The sequence below is a fragment of the Hipposideros armiger genome, unplaced genomic scaffold (assembly GCF_001890085.2).
Source record: "Hipposideros armiger isolate ML-2016 unplaced genomic scaffold, ASM189008v1 scaffold_318, whole genome shotgun sequence".
Classification (NCBI taxonomy): domain Eukaryota; kingdom Metazoa; phylum Chordata; class Mammalia; order Chiroptera; family Hipposideridae; genus Hipposideros; species Hipposideros armiger.
This window is the reverse complement of record NW_017731668.1, coordinates 919,059-933,414: the sequence shown is the minus strand read 5'-3', so window position 1 is coordinate 933,414 and position 14,356 is coordinate 919,059. Positions and strand designations below refer to the sequence as shown.

The following is a 14,356-nucleotide window of genomic DNA, read 5'->3' as shown; positions in this document are numbered from 1 at the left end:
GTGAGCGCCCGTCCAGAAGCCGGCGACTGATCTGCCTCCCCCAGGAAGAGCGCAATAATGGTGCCAACTTGGGCCAGTGAAGCAACGTCCTCCACAACTAGACTGAAGAACAAAAGGACAGCGATTTGTCTGTTCCCCTTCCCCCATTTCCTCAATAAAAATCTTTAAAAAAAAAAAAATCAAGACAAATCCTAATAAATAAAATGTGTAAGATACAGGTGATGTGACTGAAGTGGTGTGGGGACCACTGAGTTTCACTTGCTTGCTCCTGAGACAAGTCCATGAGTCCTCAGGGTTCCAGTCAACACAATTCAAAACCTCTGGGCCCTTCCTAGGTAAGGCCAGCACTCTTGTACCTCAAGAAATGTGTTACTGGATTTTAACTTGCAAGCCCATCTCCTCCCACTCTCTTCCTGCAACTTGCTCTCTCACAGGAAGCTTCCCAAAGCCAGTCCTGAATGAGCTGCATGGTTGAAGGAATGTATGGTTGGTTATATACAGACAGCAAAAGCAGGAATAAAGAGGAAAAAGGTGTTTAATAGAGGAAGCATATTTGGACATGAGGAGAAATGTTGGCCAAACAGACAAGGAGCATCATAACAGACCCACGCTCACATGCCTGTACACGCATGCATGCCCACACACACACTCATACTCACAACCCTGCCTGCACACATGCACACACAAAAAAGGGAGGACTGGCCCTTTGAAAAGGTAGATCAAGTGTAATGAATACCTCAGAGCAATGCCCATCTCATTATCTTATCCTGAAAAACAAACTAGAGCACTGCTTCTCAAATTTTAATGTGCTTATGAATAATCGAAGGATCCTGTTAAAATGCAGGTTCTGACTCAGTAAGTCCTCGATGGTGCCTGAGATTCTGCATTTCTAGCAAACACCCAGGTGATGCCAATGCCACTGGTCTTTGGACCACACTTCAATAGCAAGGGCCTACAGAACAATATGTCCCCAACATGTTCTCTATTACAGTAGGGGAAAAAAAGAAGTCCCCTGGTCAAATAAGATTGAGAACTGATCGATTAAATAAGCTAAAACAAGTTGTTCTATGAGAGGACTTCTCAGCAACGTAATTTATTAAACTTCAAGATATGATACGCAGTATTTTCCAAACTTTCTTGACTTCTTGTTCAAAGAGCATTCCCTGGGACAGTGTTTGTGAAACACACTGGAGCACAGACAGGATCAAGGCAAGGTAACAGCAGTTGTGGAAAGTCAGAGAAGCCCATTTGTTGATTTAAAAGTATCCTCTTTTTCCCCATTCTTCCAAAAGATAACCTCAACTCTGACTTTTAAATTCTAATATCTACATGTAAAAGAGAGGAAGGAAACACATTTTAGAAGCAGCTATCTCTGGCTGGAGCTATGTTATGATGATGCAATTCCTATTTTCCTCCTTATACTTCTTTATTCTTTAATATCTTCAATGAACATGTAATACTTTTATCATTAGAGTTATTATCGTAAGGAAAAAACACAGTAACTCTATCCACCATGTCAGGTTGTTTACATTCACATTTGAAAGTATTGTTATTATTTTAGTCAGATTTACATAAAGCAGAAAAGATTTTCTAGTAAAGAGAACTTTTGGTACAACAGAAATCAACTAGAAATTAACATTAGTAAGAAGACTTTGAGCTCTGAGGAAATAAAACATAAACAGCAAAAAGAGATGAAAAACAGATGAAAGACAACCAAACCAACTTTGCCTACTTTGCAAATGCACCTAGAGCTCTACTTAAGCAACTACTTCTTTGGCGTATTATCTACCTGCTGCTGCTGCAGGTTGATCATCCTTCGTATATCCGGTAAAAGTAAAGTATGATACAGTGCAAAGAACCCAGATCAGATTATAAAACATGTAAAGATGAAGTGGTTTAATTCATGTCTAAAAACTGTCAGAGGGCTGTGCAAACTTTTTATCATACACTCATTCATATACACACATATAATTAAATTGGTTATTAATTATACTATTAGTGATTCTTAGCATTTATATCTCAAATAAAAAAGGGAAATAATATTTACTGGGACTTTTCTCCCAAGAAATACTATAATATCAAAGAAGTCAGGATATGCAGCACTATAAATGTTACTATAACAGACATCAAAATGAAGTTTGTTAACATTTGTACTTCAAAAATATTAGTTAACATAGGGAAAATAATTGACAGCATTTTGTTCTTCACTCACTATACTGTTAGCGCAGATTTTAACCTAAGTTCTCATATTAGTTTTAAGTATTAAGTTTAATGTTAGAAGTTATCAAGATGTACGACACTATATCTAGGCATAATGAAATTTACAAGATTACTTATGAAGTGATTTGCTAGCAAATTTAATTGCAACCATAGGAAGGTAATAAAAAGGATTGGAAATTTAAATACCTGAATCTGACACTAGCCAGCTACTGACCTTGAATAAGTCACAATCTTCCCAAGCCTGTTTTTTATTTTCAAGAGGATACCAGGCTAGAGCCATGAGTTCCAACAAATAGAAAAGACCTCACCCACCAGGCTGCTATGTGTTACCTGGCAGAGACAGTACCACAAGAATCCTCCAAATTGAGCTGAAAATCCTAAACAAGGGTTTGTAAACCCATTTTAAAAATTTTAGCGTGAAGATAAAAAATGAAACAAACAAAAAGAAAAACAAAGGAAATAAAAATTTTAATGCGAACATTTCTACCCAAAACTCTTCAAGATCTTCCCTCTGAAGATTATCTTATCCCTCTACCATTAAGGTTTCAAGTAATAAAAACTAGCCTGTCTCAGAAAAATGACTACACATTATGAAAGTTCTTAAAAAGATTCCTTCCAGTTCTAAAGGTCTCAGTAATTCTGTAATTTTCCATAGTAAACAATACTGCAGAATGAAGTGCCTTCAAAATATATCAAAAGGTAGGTTTTAACAAACATGAAAGCCAATAAACAAAACACTGTAGGTGTTCAATAAATATTTACTAAATGAATAATTTACAAAATCACTGACATTTTATACACTTGTAATATCACTAAAATTACAATCTATAAAACATGATTATTTAAGGAAAATGTGTCTTTCAGAAGAAAAAAATATCAAAAAAACAAGATTTCATTAAATCCTTGAATAAAAAGTTGATGCCCCACAGAATGCTAATATTTCTACCAAACTACGCTAGCCCTGTATCTAACCTTGAGGGAAAGGGGGATAAGCAAAGAAACCTTTTATCCAAATAGTTTTATAAACCTCTTTATCTGAGATATACGGGTGAATAGATTAGACAACCTGAGTTTCAATCAAGGTTCTAACACACTAAGTCTATGACTCGATGACCAACTTCCTTTCCTCCATGTAGGGTGTTTTGATGAGCAAACGAATGGATATATAAAAAAACATTCTGAATACAACACAGCACTACACAAATGATAATTTAAAGATATTGCTTTTACTGAATTCCTAACCCCAGAAACCACCAATAGTAACTAAAAATTAGTTTGGCAGCAATAAATGTTAAACATTCCTTCAAATACATACTTAACAGTAATGGCTACCATTTAGTGAGCACTTACTATGTGTCAGCTACTGAGAAAAGGGCTTTACAGAAATTAACTCATTTAATCTCCTCAATAATGTTCTTTAATAAAGAGGAAATAAAATGAATAGCATACTGAAGATCACTGCCAATTTAACCAATAAAATAGTTGAAGGAACAGACATTAAATTTAATAATGAAGTCCTATTACAAAACTTTTTTATTCTCAAAAAAGGTGGTTTTTGAGATAAGTAATTACTAAATATATATATAAATTCAATAGTCTATAACATCCTATGTAAATTTATCATAGGGAAGTAATCATTTTAGGCATCTGAAATTACATAACCACTATTACCTTAAAACAGCAGTTTCTTTAAAAAGCATATATATCTAAGGCCGGCCGAGTGGCACACTGGTTAAGAACTGGCTTGGGATGCCAGAGGGCCCCGGTTCGGATCCCACATAAGAGGGCCAGTGACACTGCCCTCTACAGCTAAGATGCTGAACAACAGCTCGACCTGGAGCTGGGCTGCCGTGGGTCGCCAGCGACGGTGTAGGCTGCAGTCCCCTGCTGCAGAGGGCTGCCATAAGCTACCATGTGTAGCCGGCAGCCAGCGTGAGTGGCCAGCAGCTGCCGTGAGCGGCCGTCCAGAAGCCGGCGACTGATCTGCCTCGCCCGGGAAGAGTGCAACGATGGTGCCAGCTTGGGCCAGTGAAGCAACATCCTCCACAACTAGACTGAAGAACAAAACAACAGCAATGTGTCTGTGTCTGTTCCCCTCCCCCAATTCCCCAATAAAATCTTTAAAAAAAAAAAAAGCATATATACACACACACACACACACACACACACACACACATACATATACAAAGCAAGAGAGAGAAGGTTCTACCCAGCAATGAAGTAGCAGCTTCATTTGACTGAAATTTCTTAGGAGAAAGGTAATCAATGAAACTAGAAATTGGTCATGATGTTAAAGCACATTTTATCAAAAGTCCTCTAATAATAGCCACAACAATAACTGATTTCATACTTAATTTGAGCATGAACTTCTCCAAACTGAGAGGCTATGCTGAAAAATTCATTTTAAACACCTTCTGTTTACTCATTAGCAAATATTATCTATCTTCCTTGCTAGAATCCAAACTCTCAGAGAGTTGGAACTGGGTCTCATCCACAGTTCTATAATCCTAGTATAATTCCTGACATACAGTATGTGTCCAATGAGCATTTTCAGAATTCTAGAATTTTGTTCACTATCATTTACTTCTAATAATTCACACATGTATACAGGAGGTTTTTTTTCCAAATAATGACTTATACAACCTGTATCAGAATTCCAACTTTTTCAAAGCTTGTTTAAAATTAATAAATAACTTTTCCTTTCTAATACCTATATTCCTCTTTTAACAAACCTTTACTGAACACCTGTTACTTCCCAGGCACTTTGTCAAGCATCTTCAAAAAAGATAAAGCAAAATCATATTTCCCTTAGAAAATGACAGCATAACGAGTAAAGGCATACATGCAACAGAGCTATAGTATGCTAAATGATGTAATAAAGGTAAGCATCATGATTTGATTTTGAGGGAGGAGAATACAATTACTCTCATAGCATTAACCAAAGAGCCATCCTTACCTCTCTGGTTAATTTGTCCTCTGAAAAAGAATATTCAGCTTCATGAGAAAGACATAAATCAACACTGGATTTATGAGGAAAAGCTGAAGCTAGATGAGAACACAATCAGAGCGCACAAAAGACACATAAAAGAAGGTAAGTTTGGGATGGGCCTACGAGAATATCACAGGAACTAGACATGTGAGCTGGGTCTTAAAGAATAAGCAGTTAACCAGGCAGGCAAAATGACAATGAAATTCAAGAAAGGTATCAGCAAGTAATTCTGTTAGCCTGATTCTGGACAACTGGATATAGTAGAGCAGATGAAGAGGGAAAATTCCATTATTTTCTTAATATCAGCCTAATTTTTATAATTGTTAGATGTTTGCTAATTTGTATAACTGCATTAGCTTCAAAAGTAACAAGTTCAAAGATAAAACAATACTATCTCAATCATAAGATTAAAAATTGATCCCATTTTAATAATTAAACTTAATTCATTCCATTAATTTAAACTCAGTGCTGTTCAAATGCAAAATCTGAATTCTAAACTATTTTTCAATTAAACAATCTCAAATACCACAAATCTATGTTTATTTAGTTTTGGTTTTTGTATATTTTATGCTTTGATAGGCCCTCAACGTCAACAATCTTAACTTTAAAAATTATTCAACAGAGAACTTATAATTTAGTTGAGAAATAAAATATATTTCTGTACTCTTCCACAACTTCAGTAGTTTAATCAAGAAATACTTATCATTTTTAGCTATACTATGTAAATTCCAATAATCTGAAACAAGACCTAAATAAGTGGTTGTGAATGAGATAGTAAAAATAATAAACATTAAACTTCCTAAAGTTATACCTTAAAATGTTAAGATATTCATATACAATATCATCTTTGAAATGCTAAAACATGAAACTAATACAATGTTATACATCAATAAAAAAATGATATAGCTGAAAAATGTTCCAAAATTGAAAGTTGTATTTTCTTTCACACATAGCTTTTTAAAAATATATATGACATGAACAAATAAAAATAAATGTGATAATAGAAAAAATATATGACATATGCTGTGTTCTTTAAGTATGTTCTTATTTAATCATCAAAATATTACATAAGATTTTTAAAAAACATTTTGTGCTATATCATTACTGTGCTATAAAAATACTATTTCCATTTTTAAAGATAAAAAACTAAAACTCAGGGTCACTCATCTCAGCTACTAGTCTAACTGTAAAATCTGCTTTTAATCAAATAACACAGCATCAAAATATAAAGCAAAATTGTGAAAATTAAAAATAAACAATATATACCTACAAATTATAAACAAAATAGTCTGACAATATTTTTACAAATACAGATTTAAAAGTTATTGGAAAAGCAATGCCAGGTGTCAAATAGCAATAACCAAATTAAAAAACAAACAAAAATCATTAACTGAAAAAGTTTAAACGCCTACAATGTTCCACGTACTTTAGCCTCTGGGGATACCCAAGGTAAGGCAGTCCCTGCCTGCTAGGGCCAAGAAACATCGACAATTATACTACTACAACATGGCGTTTCCTAGGAATAATTATATATACATAGACAGATTAAATAAATATGATAGTTGTAGGGAGGGGTTGAAATGAAGCTATGAAGGTAGTTCAGGGATAACTGTAGCCTTGAATACCATGCTCAAGAAGTCAACCTTTATTCAGGAGTCACTGGAAAGTATCAATTTTTTTCTTTAATTTGGGGACCAACATAAATAAATAGGTTTCAAAAACATACTGAAGATAACTGTAGCTGCATTCTGAAGAAGAGACCAACTTGTCCAAACACTCATGAGAGAAATGATATGGGTTTCTAAACTATAGCTATATAAACTGGAAATAGGACAGATTTGAGAGATAATCCAGAGAAAACCTGGACATGACGGATGATGATGAGTTTGAATCAAAGTGGAAACAATGATAGTTTCTAGCTTAGGTGCCAGAAAACTTACGCCACATACAAAGAGAAGAAGCCAAGCTTGGTTAGGCTGAAATTGATTTCAGAGATGTACAAAGACCCAGGAAAAAGTAGTGCTACAGATGTCAGGGAAGAATTTCAACTAAAAAAAAAGCTATACCAACATCAAATACTGTAGGGATGAGAAAAAAGACTGAGATAAGGCTACTGATTTTAACAACTAGGTCATGAGGTTATCAAAGAGATCTTACTCAACAAAGGATAAAGGAAAGGAAAAGAATGCTGAAGTAAATCAATCTGTTATATGTAGAAACCCAAGTTAGAAAAACTCTAGATCAGCAGTTCATCAACTTTTTGGTCTCAGGATCTCTTTACACTCTCGAAAGTTAAAAGAGCTTTTGTTTAGGTAGGTCTTATCTGTCAAGAAATAAATTACTATATTAGAAATAAAAACCAAAAAAAACTAACATTAAAAACTAACAAAAGTATATCACATGTTAATATAAATAACATTTTTATGGAAAAAAAAAACCACCTGTATTTTCCAAAACAAAGATAATTTTGTGTGAACAGAGGTACTTGGGTATTTTTGAAAACCTCCAACATTTGGCTTAATAGAAGACATCTAGATTGCCAATCTACTTCTGCATTCAATTGTTACAATATTCTGTTTTGGTTCAAGAATATGAAGAAAATCTGGACTCCTACAAATATGCGGTTGAATAATGGAGAAGTATTGTAATAGCCTTTTCAGATAACTGTGGATATTATTCTTTGATATTACATTAAAAACACAAGTAGTTGTTTCTCAAAGGTGAGTTGCATATGAAATCTGAAACCAAATCAACAGTTTTCCTAGTTTTCCCTTAAAATTGGTTGGTTTATTTTGCATTTTGAATTAATTATCCAGCATGGTTTTATAATATCATACACTGGTTATTGGGAAATTCTGGGTTACTGAGTTATGGAAAGCTTCCAAATATTAACAAATTTCATGATAAAATGTCCTAAACTATATTCATTTGTATCACCACATTATCTCATCTTTAAAGTATTGGGAAGCTCTTAAGCTCACTATTGTGGTTACAGGTTTTCAAAACCTCTAATTTTCACTTGAAAGCTCAATTTTTATCATTGGCAACAAACACTATCAATTGTTTTCCTTGAAGTGACAGGCTCACTGTGTTCATTTTTGAGAAAATATCTGCTACATATCCAAGTCTGAATAACGATAGTTTGCCAGGCATTCTTTCAAGTAAAAATGATATTCTATGAAACAAAAAAGCAGCTAGTTCTGCTTGCAATTCAAACTACACAGATGCTTTCCCTTAAATCAACTGCTGCACTTTGGTATGCAGCAAAAGTACTTTACATATACTCCCCAGTTCATGAGACAGAATATTGAAAAAGGCACGAGACTTCTTAAAATTAGTAACTTTTACTGCTTCATCAAAGATATTCTCAAGTGAAACTGACGTTCTTTTTACCGCACATGCATGGTGGTAAAGATTACAATGAGTATCACAATTTAGTGCCATGCTTTGATTCAGACTAAGGGGCCAGCAGTTCTACCCACCATTGCCTCTGCACCATCATTGCCAAATGTCAACACAGTGAAAAAGACAAATGCCACATTAGGGTGATTATGAAAATAGCTGGGCCCTCACAGGCTCCCTAAAAGAGTCTCAGGGATCCCCAGGGTTCCTCAGAACAAACTTTGAAAACAACTATGTACTCTAAACTATTCAAACACTAATCGTTTTCAAAATTTCTCTGTAAACAATGAACCTGTGCAATTACTCTAACCTAAGATTATAGGGAGGAAAACCAACCAACCTCCCAGAATAAGGAGTCTCTAAACAACTGTGTGGTAGCTGGAAAGGCTCCTCAGACACAGACAGGTAAGGGAAGCTCAGGACCTGTGCATATCTGAAAAATGGACTGACTTAGATGGTCCTCAATTTTTCTCCCATTCCCTCACCAAGAGTTCGAAGAGAGTCTGTGCCAAACCTCAATTTAGAAGATAGAAAGCACATATGACAAGACGACAATGATACTGAGAAGATTTTTATCAAATGATAGTTTGTTTCTTCAAAATGTGAATTTTATGAAGTTTACTCCCATTTTATAGAACATGAAATAATTCATTCTTTTTACAGATAATCAGATCCTAACCATAATACTGTGTTCAGTTATAAACACTATTTTTTTTTAATGAGAAAACGTTACCTCTTTAGCTCACACATAAAGATTTACTAATACTACCTCATGTAAAGAATTTGGTACAATTCAAAGTGTTTCTAATTTGACAAAATCATAAAATTTTAAAGAACAAAGTAACATCTATTTTGCTCACCACTGTACGTCTAGTACCTAGCTCAGTCCTTGTATAAGATGATGAATAAATATTGAATACTGAAGTGGCTGAAATAAGAACTCAGATCACCAGACTCCTAGTACAACACCTAGTGCTCTTCCTTCTAGGTGAAATCTTTTTCATCGTTGTCTCAAATAATCTGAAGAACCTAAAGGAACTATTACAATTTACCCTGAGAAGACACATTACCTGTTACACTTGAAACTGCACTTGAAAGCCTGCTATGGACTAGGTGTTTTATAGGTTCTCATTTAGATCAGTTCATCATTATCATGTTTCAATATTTGCTATCTGAATTAAACAGTAATTTTCATTCCTATATGTAAAAAAGGCAAAAAGATACTGGTTTAACTCAATCATCATACACTGATTGTACTACCTACGGTATACTACCCTCGCACATGCACTATACTCAACATTTCATTTTCTGGTGATTCAGAATGGTTCTTAATTTCCTAGTTTCTTCAGTTTATATTTGAAGACACTTATTACCTTATAAAAACTTGAGATATAAAGATGAAGGAGATTATGTAGTACCTTTGATAGAAATTTATAAATGTAGCTTGTTGTTTTTTAAATTTTTTCTGTTAGTTTGACATCCATCATTTTTCACTCATAAAAGCACGGTGTAGAAAACCTCAGGTGCATGAACTATCTATTGAGATTCTGGGTTAAAAAAAGAGATTGATCAAATTTAAGCTAATTAAGGCCAGCAAATACAAAACAAACTCAATCATAGAAATGGCTTGAAGAATATAATTTATCAATTTAAAAATTGAAGCTATTTCAAATCATGTTCATTTTTGAAATAGTGCTATGAATATAACCTCATTTCATTCCATACAAAGTTATTCTGCAGAAACATATGACCTACCAAGGATACAGCCAAAGGAAACGGTGGTTTTCTGTTGCAATATAAAGGGTTTGAGCTAGACATTCTTTAAAGAAAAAAAATTGTCAGTAAAGACTTTAAAGGGAGACCATCAACTCCATCTTTTCTAGAGGTTTAAAAAGAAAAGATTTTTCAAATGTCTGGGATGGCTTAGATTTGGCCTCACATTTGGTGACTGAGAGAATCAGTTCAAAGGTCATACTGACCCAAGGGATTCAAGTCCAGTCCTCCTTATGCAAACAAGTCATTAGCAAATGGCATCCTTCTTCTCCACAGCTATCCAGTCCCTGCTTTGGTGATCACCAACCTTATCCTTGAAATTACCTTAACTGCTAATTAACATGTCAGTTGTCGAGAATTATTTCTTCCAACTACTGAAACTTTTGCTTCTTAATAGTGTTCTGCAGTCCTTTAATCTTGTTTTTCTAACATTACCAGAGAGAGGGCAATATTTTGTGGTAAAATCAATATCTGCCTTAGTAACAATGCCCTGTTCCATTGTTCTATCCAAACATGGATTCCACTCTGAATTTCAGAAACAGCGGTATAAAAATAACAGATAACAGAGAAATTAGAGCTCTTAGGTTTAATTTACGGCCAAAATCAAAAGAGAAGTGACAATTCAGAGAGAGGAAGGAAGAAGCTGAGAGGGTCGTAGTGTAGAACACTTACTTTTAGGAACAGAGTGTCCCTTAGACTTCTGGTGAGTTGCCCAGAGCCTCTTCAGTTTCAATCCAAATGACAATGCTTCTCTGAGTCCTCCTCAAGTAATCCACTAATAACTGGATTTACAAGAGCTCAGATGCACTGGTAAAAAATGTCAGGGGCCCCCATGTGGGCCTCAAGCCTCTTTTAAACTAGGCCCACTTCTCTGTCCTGGGCCAACTCCCCTGTGCATACTATATTCCTTCTTCTTCCAGGTGCCAGGTATTCGGCCTGTTTCTTCTCTTCTGAGCTGCCACCACCTACTCTATTTCTTAGGGTTCCTCTAACCCCAAGACTGGCTGTGGAGTAGGACACCAGCTTCCCCCCTTCCTTGCTGTCCCTGCAAATAAACATATAGGCTCTTCTAGTTTCAGTATTTTTCTAATGGCTACAAGAAAATAGACGGAACAACAAAAAGCAACAATATTGTACCAGAGATTAAGATTATAATAACTGTCTCCACTTTAAAGTTCCTGCCTCCAAAAACCAAATTTTCTGAAAATTGCTTATTGAGCATTTAAAAAAGTATAAAATACTAAGATATACACATATAATCTAAAACAAATCCAACCTCATATAGACATAAAAAGATATTCTACTTTTCAAAATACTTAAATCACGGGTCCAAAAATAGTTACCACATTCGTTTTGGCAAATAGGTCCTTTTTTTTTTTTTTAAGTATTCTGTTACAGTCCCTTGAATTTTGTAGATGTTTGAAAGTTTTCTTTTTACAGGATACCATGAAAAATGCTCAATATATTTTATCCAATATAAATGGGAATTAATGTACAAAAAGCATATTAAGATTTACAAAAAGACAGGTATGTTAAATAAGCAGCTAGCTTCACTAAACAATTCTTAAAATTTCAAATTATTGCCAACCATTTCTGTCTCTACATTTAAAATTTTTAATGGAATGCTCTAAATGGTGTTTAAAAATCTGGATATCTCATTTTTTGAAATCTAACGTCTACTGAATATATAAATCAATATATATATATATATATACTGTGGAGGCCTTTTTTTAAACAACAGTATATCCCATTAGTATACTTATTCTCTTGTGATAACTTACAGTCTAACAGACTTTGTAATATCAAAATATGTGTTGTCTAAATATTAGGCTATGAATCACAGAATTATAATGAATTAATTTAAAGGGTACCTTTCTATAAAGATGAAGGACCTCCGAAACTAAGTGCTGGCAGATCAAGAATTTCCTGCATGATTTTCTTTATCCACTTAATTCACTTAAGTGGTTTTTTAAAAGACTGAGTTCTTATACTGTAAGCTGACAATAAAGACTGAAAATAGGCAGATATCATTTAATCTCATTTGTATAAGCTAATAGATTACCATTTGATCAAACTAAAAATATTCAGATACTTTCAGTAAAAATATGTCCCTTGTGACTGGGCTCCCTCCAACTATTGACAAAATATTAGAGAACTGTAAAAAACACTAAACAAAACCTTGATATGACCCGTCCAAACGTCTACATAAAAAAAAGGAAGTTAAATCTATTGTGTATTCTATAATCAGATACTTTTTTTTTTTGAGGAACGTAATTAAATGACATCTTTTGCTCCTAAGGAGGATTTCATGGTTTTTCTTTGATTCCTACACACTAACACAACAATGCAGCCAACATTATTACATCCAGAATGGAGGGGAGGGGGGTGGCATTACACACAGCGATACGAATTAAATCGCAGCAGCTAATGCCTCCCGTAAATAATTTATTCTCTCTTGGCAGCAAAAAACGTTACAGCCTCTTCAATTACTCCTCACCGCAAACCATCGCTTGGGTCGCGATCAATCTGACCCAATTCTTATCGCGGCCACCACCTCAGTTTCGCCTCCTCCCGCCAGGTCTGCAAGTGTCACGGGAGGTGGCGGCAGCCGCAGGGGCGTCCTCTGCGCCGCGACCCGGCTGGCCAGGGGCACGCGGGGCAGGCCCGGGACTCACCGGGTGGAGGTGCCCTTCCGCACATCGCACATCATGCACTTGAAGGCCTCGGCGCTGTTCCGAAAGGTGCAGACGCTACAGTCCCAGTAACCCTCATCCGAGGACGGCTTCGGCTGCCGCTTCGGCCTGCAGGACACAACCCGGACACGACGTCGCGCGGGGTCACCAGCAGGCCGCGCCCGGCGCCCGGGCCCCGCGGCCGCCCGCACCCCGACCAGCAACCCAAATCCGCGACCCCCGCCCCGCGGGCCCGGGGCACGCCGCGCTGCGACTCGGAGGGGGAGGGGAATGAGGAAGGGGGAAGGCGCGAGGGCGGCCGCGATCGTCGCGGCCGCCGCCGCTCTGACACCCGGACTGCCGCTCCGACCGCCGCCATCTCGGCTCCATTGTGGGGCGGCCGGCGCCGGCCCCTCACGCGGCAGCACTCGCGCAGCAGCGGCGCCGCCCCTGTTCTCGCCCTGCTGCCCGGGCGGCAAACCAGGCGGCCGCCTGAAGGCCGGCGCGAGGGCCCTGCCGCCTGCACAGTCCGGGCCCGAGGGCCCGGGCGCTGTTACCTGGTGGGGCTCTTCTTGTCTCCCATGGCTTGACTACAGATGCACGCCGAGAGTCGCCGCCGCGGCCGCTCTGTTTGTCAATAAGGAGGATAATAAGCCGGGCGGAAGCGGGCGGGGGAGGAGGGAGGGGGCGGGGAAGGCCGCACCACCGAGCTCGGGAGCCGCCGCCGGATCCCACGCAGCCTCCAGCTGTCGGGGAAACTCCTGCCTGGGCGCACGTGACCCTCGCCGGCCAACCAGCGGCCGCGCCGGAGACTTCAAACGCGGCCAGCGCGGCCCAGCACCCGCGGCGAGTTCGCGGGCGGGCGACGTGGGGGTGTCGCTGCAGCTTCGGGCGCCGCCGCCACAGCCTCTCCGCCCGGTTTTCCCCGCCTCCACTCGGCACCGCGGCTGACGGGGGCTGCCACGCGCTCCGGGCCCGTCTGTCTGTCCCTCCGGCAGGCGGAGGATGCTCAGTCATCCCGCGGGAAGCCTGGTCCAAGGTGGGGCCGGCGTTCGGAGGTCAGCCCGGCTGCGGTCTCCAGGTAGAACCGCTTTCCCGGCCTCGGCCGCCCTTGACTACTCAGCCCCAGCCCGGATACCTGGCGGGGGAGGACGGACACGGGACTCAACATTGAACGCCATTGCTAGGTGCCTTGAAATTACTGTCTGGTTTTATGCACGAAAATGTTTTACCAAGTAAAAATTGTCTCCTTTAATTTAGAGGAAACGAAACCGAGGCTCAAGAGAGGTTAGGTGACTTC

General features: G+C 38.1%; 1 protein-coding gene across 8 annotated transcripts in view; it reads right to left on the bottom strand.

The window, feature by feature from the left end:
* YAF2 (YY1 associated factor 2) overlaps positions 1 to 13,801 on the bottom strand; it is a 79,078-nt gene extending 65,277 nt beyond the window's left edge. For 3 of the 8 annotated variants that reach the window (XR_002126009.1, XR_002126010.1, XR_002126011.1), the window contains exons 1-3: positions 13,614 to 13,801; positions 13,060 to 13,185; positions 11,057 to 11,429 (exon numbers count right to left, since the gene is read on the bottom strand). Coding sequence is in view for 3 of the 8 variants with exons in the window: in XM_019660437.1 (XP_019515982.1) it covers positions 13,060 to 13,185; positions 13,614 to 13,639 (152 nt within the window). In the remaining 5 variants the exon portion in view is untranslated. Of the gene's footprint in view, positions 1 to 10,029; positions 10,159 to 11,056; positions 11,430 to 13,059; positions 13,186 to 13,613 lie in introns of those variants that run through there. The other 5 variants (XM_019660437.1, XM_019660443.1, XM_019660439.1 and 2 more) reach the window with 5 other exon arrangements.
* Positions 13,802 to 14,356: the final 555 nt, after the last annotated feature.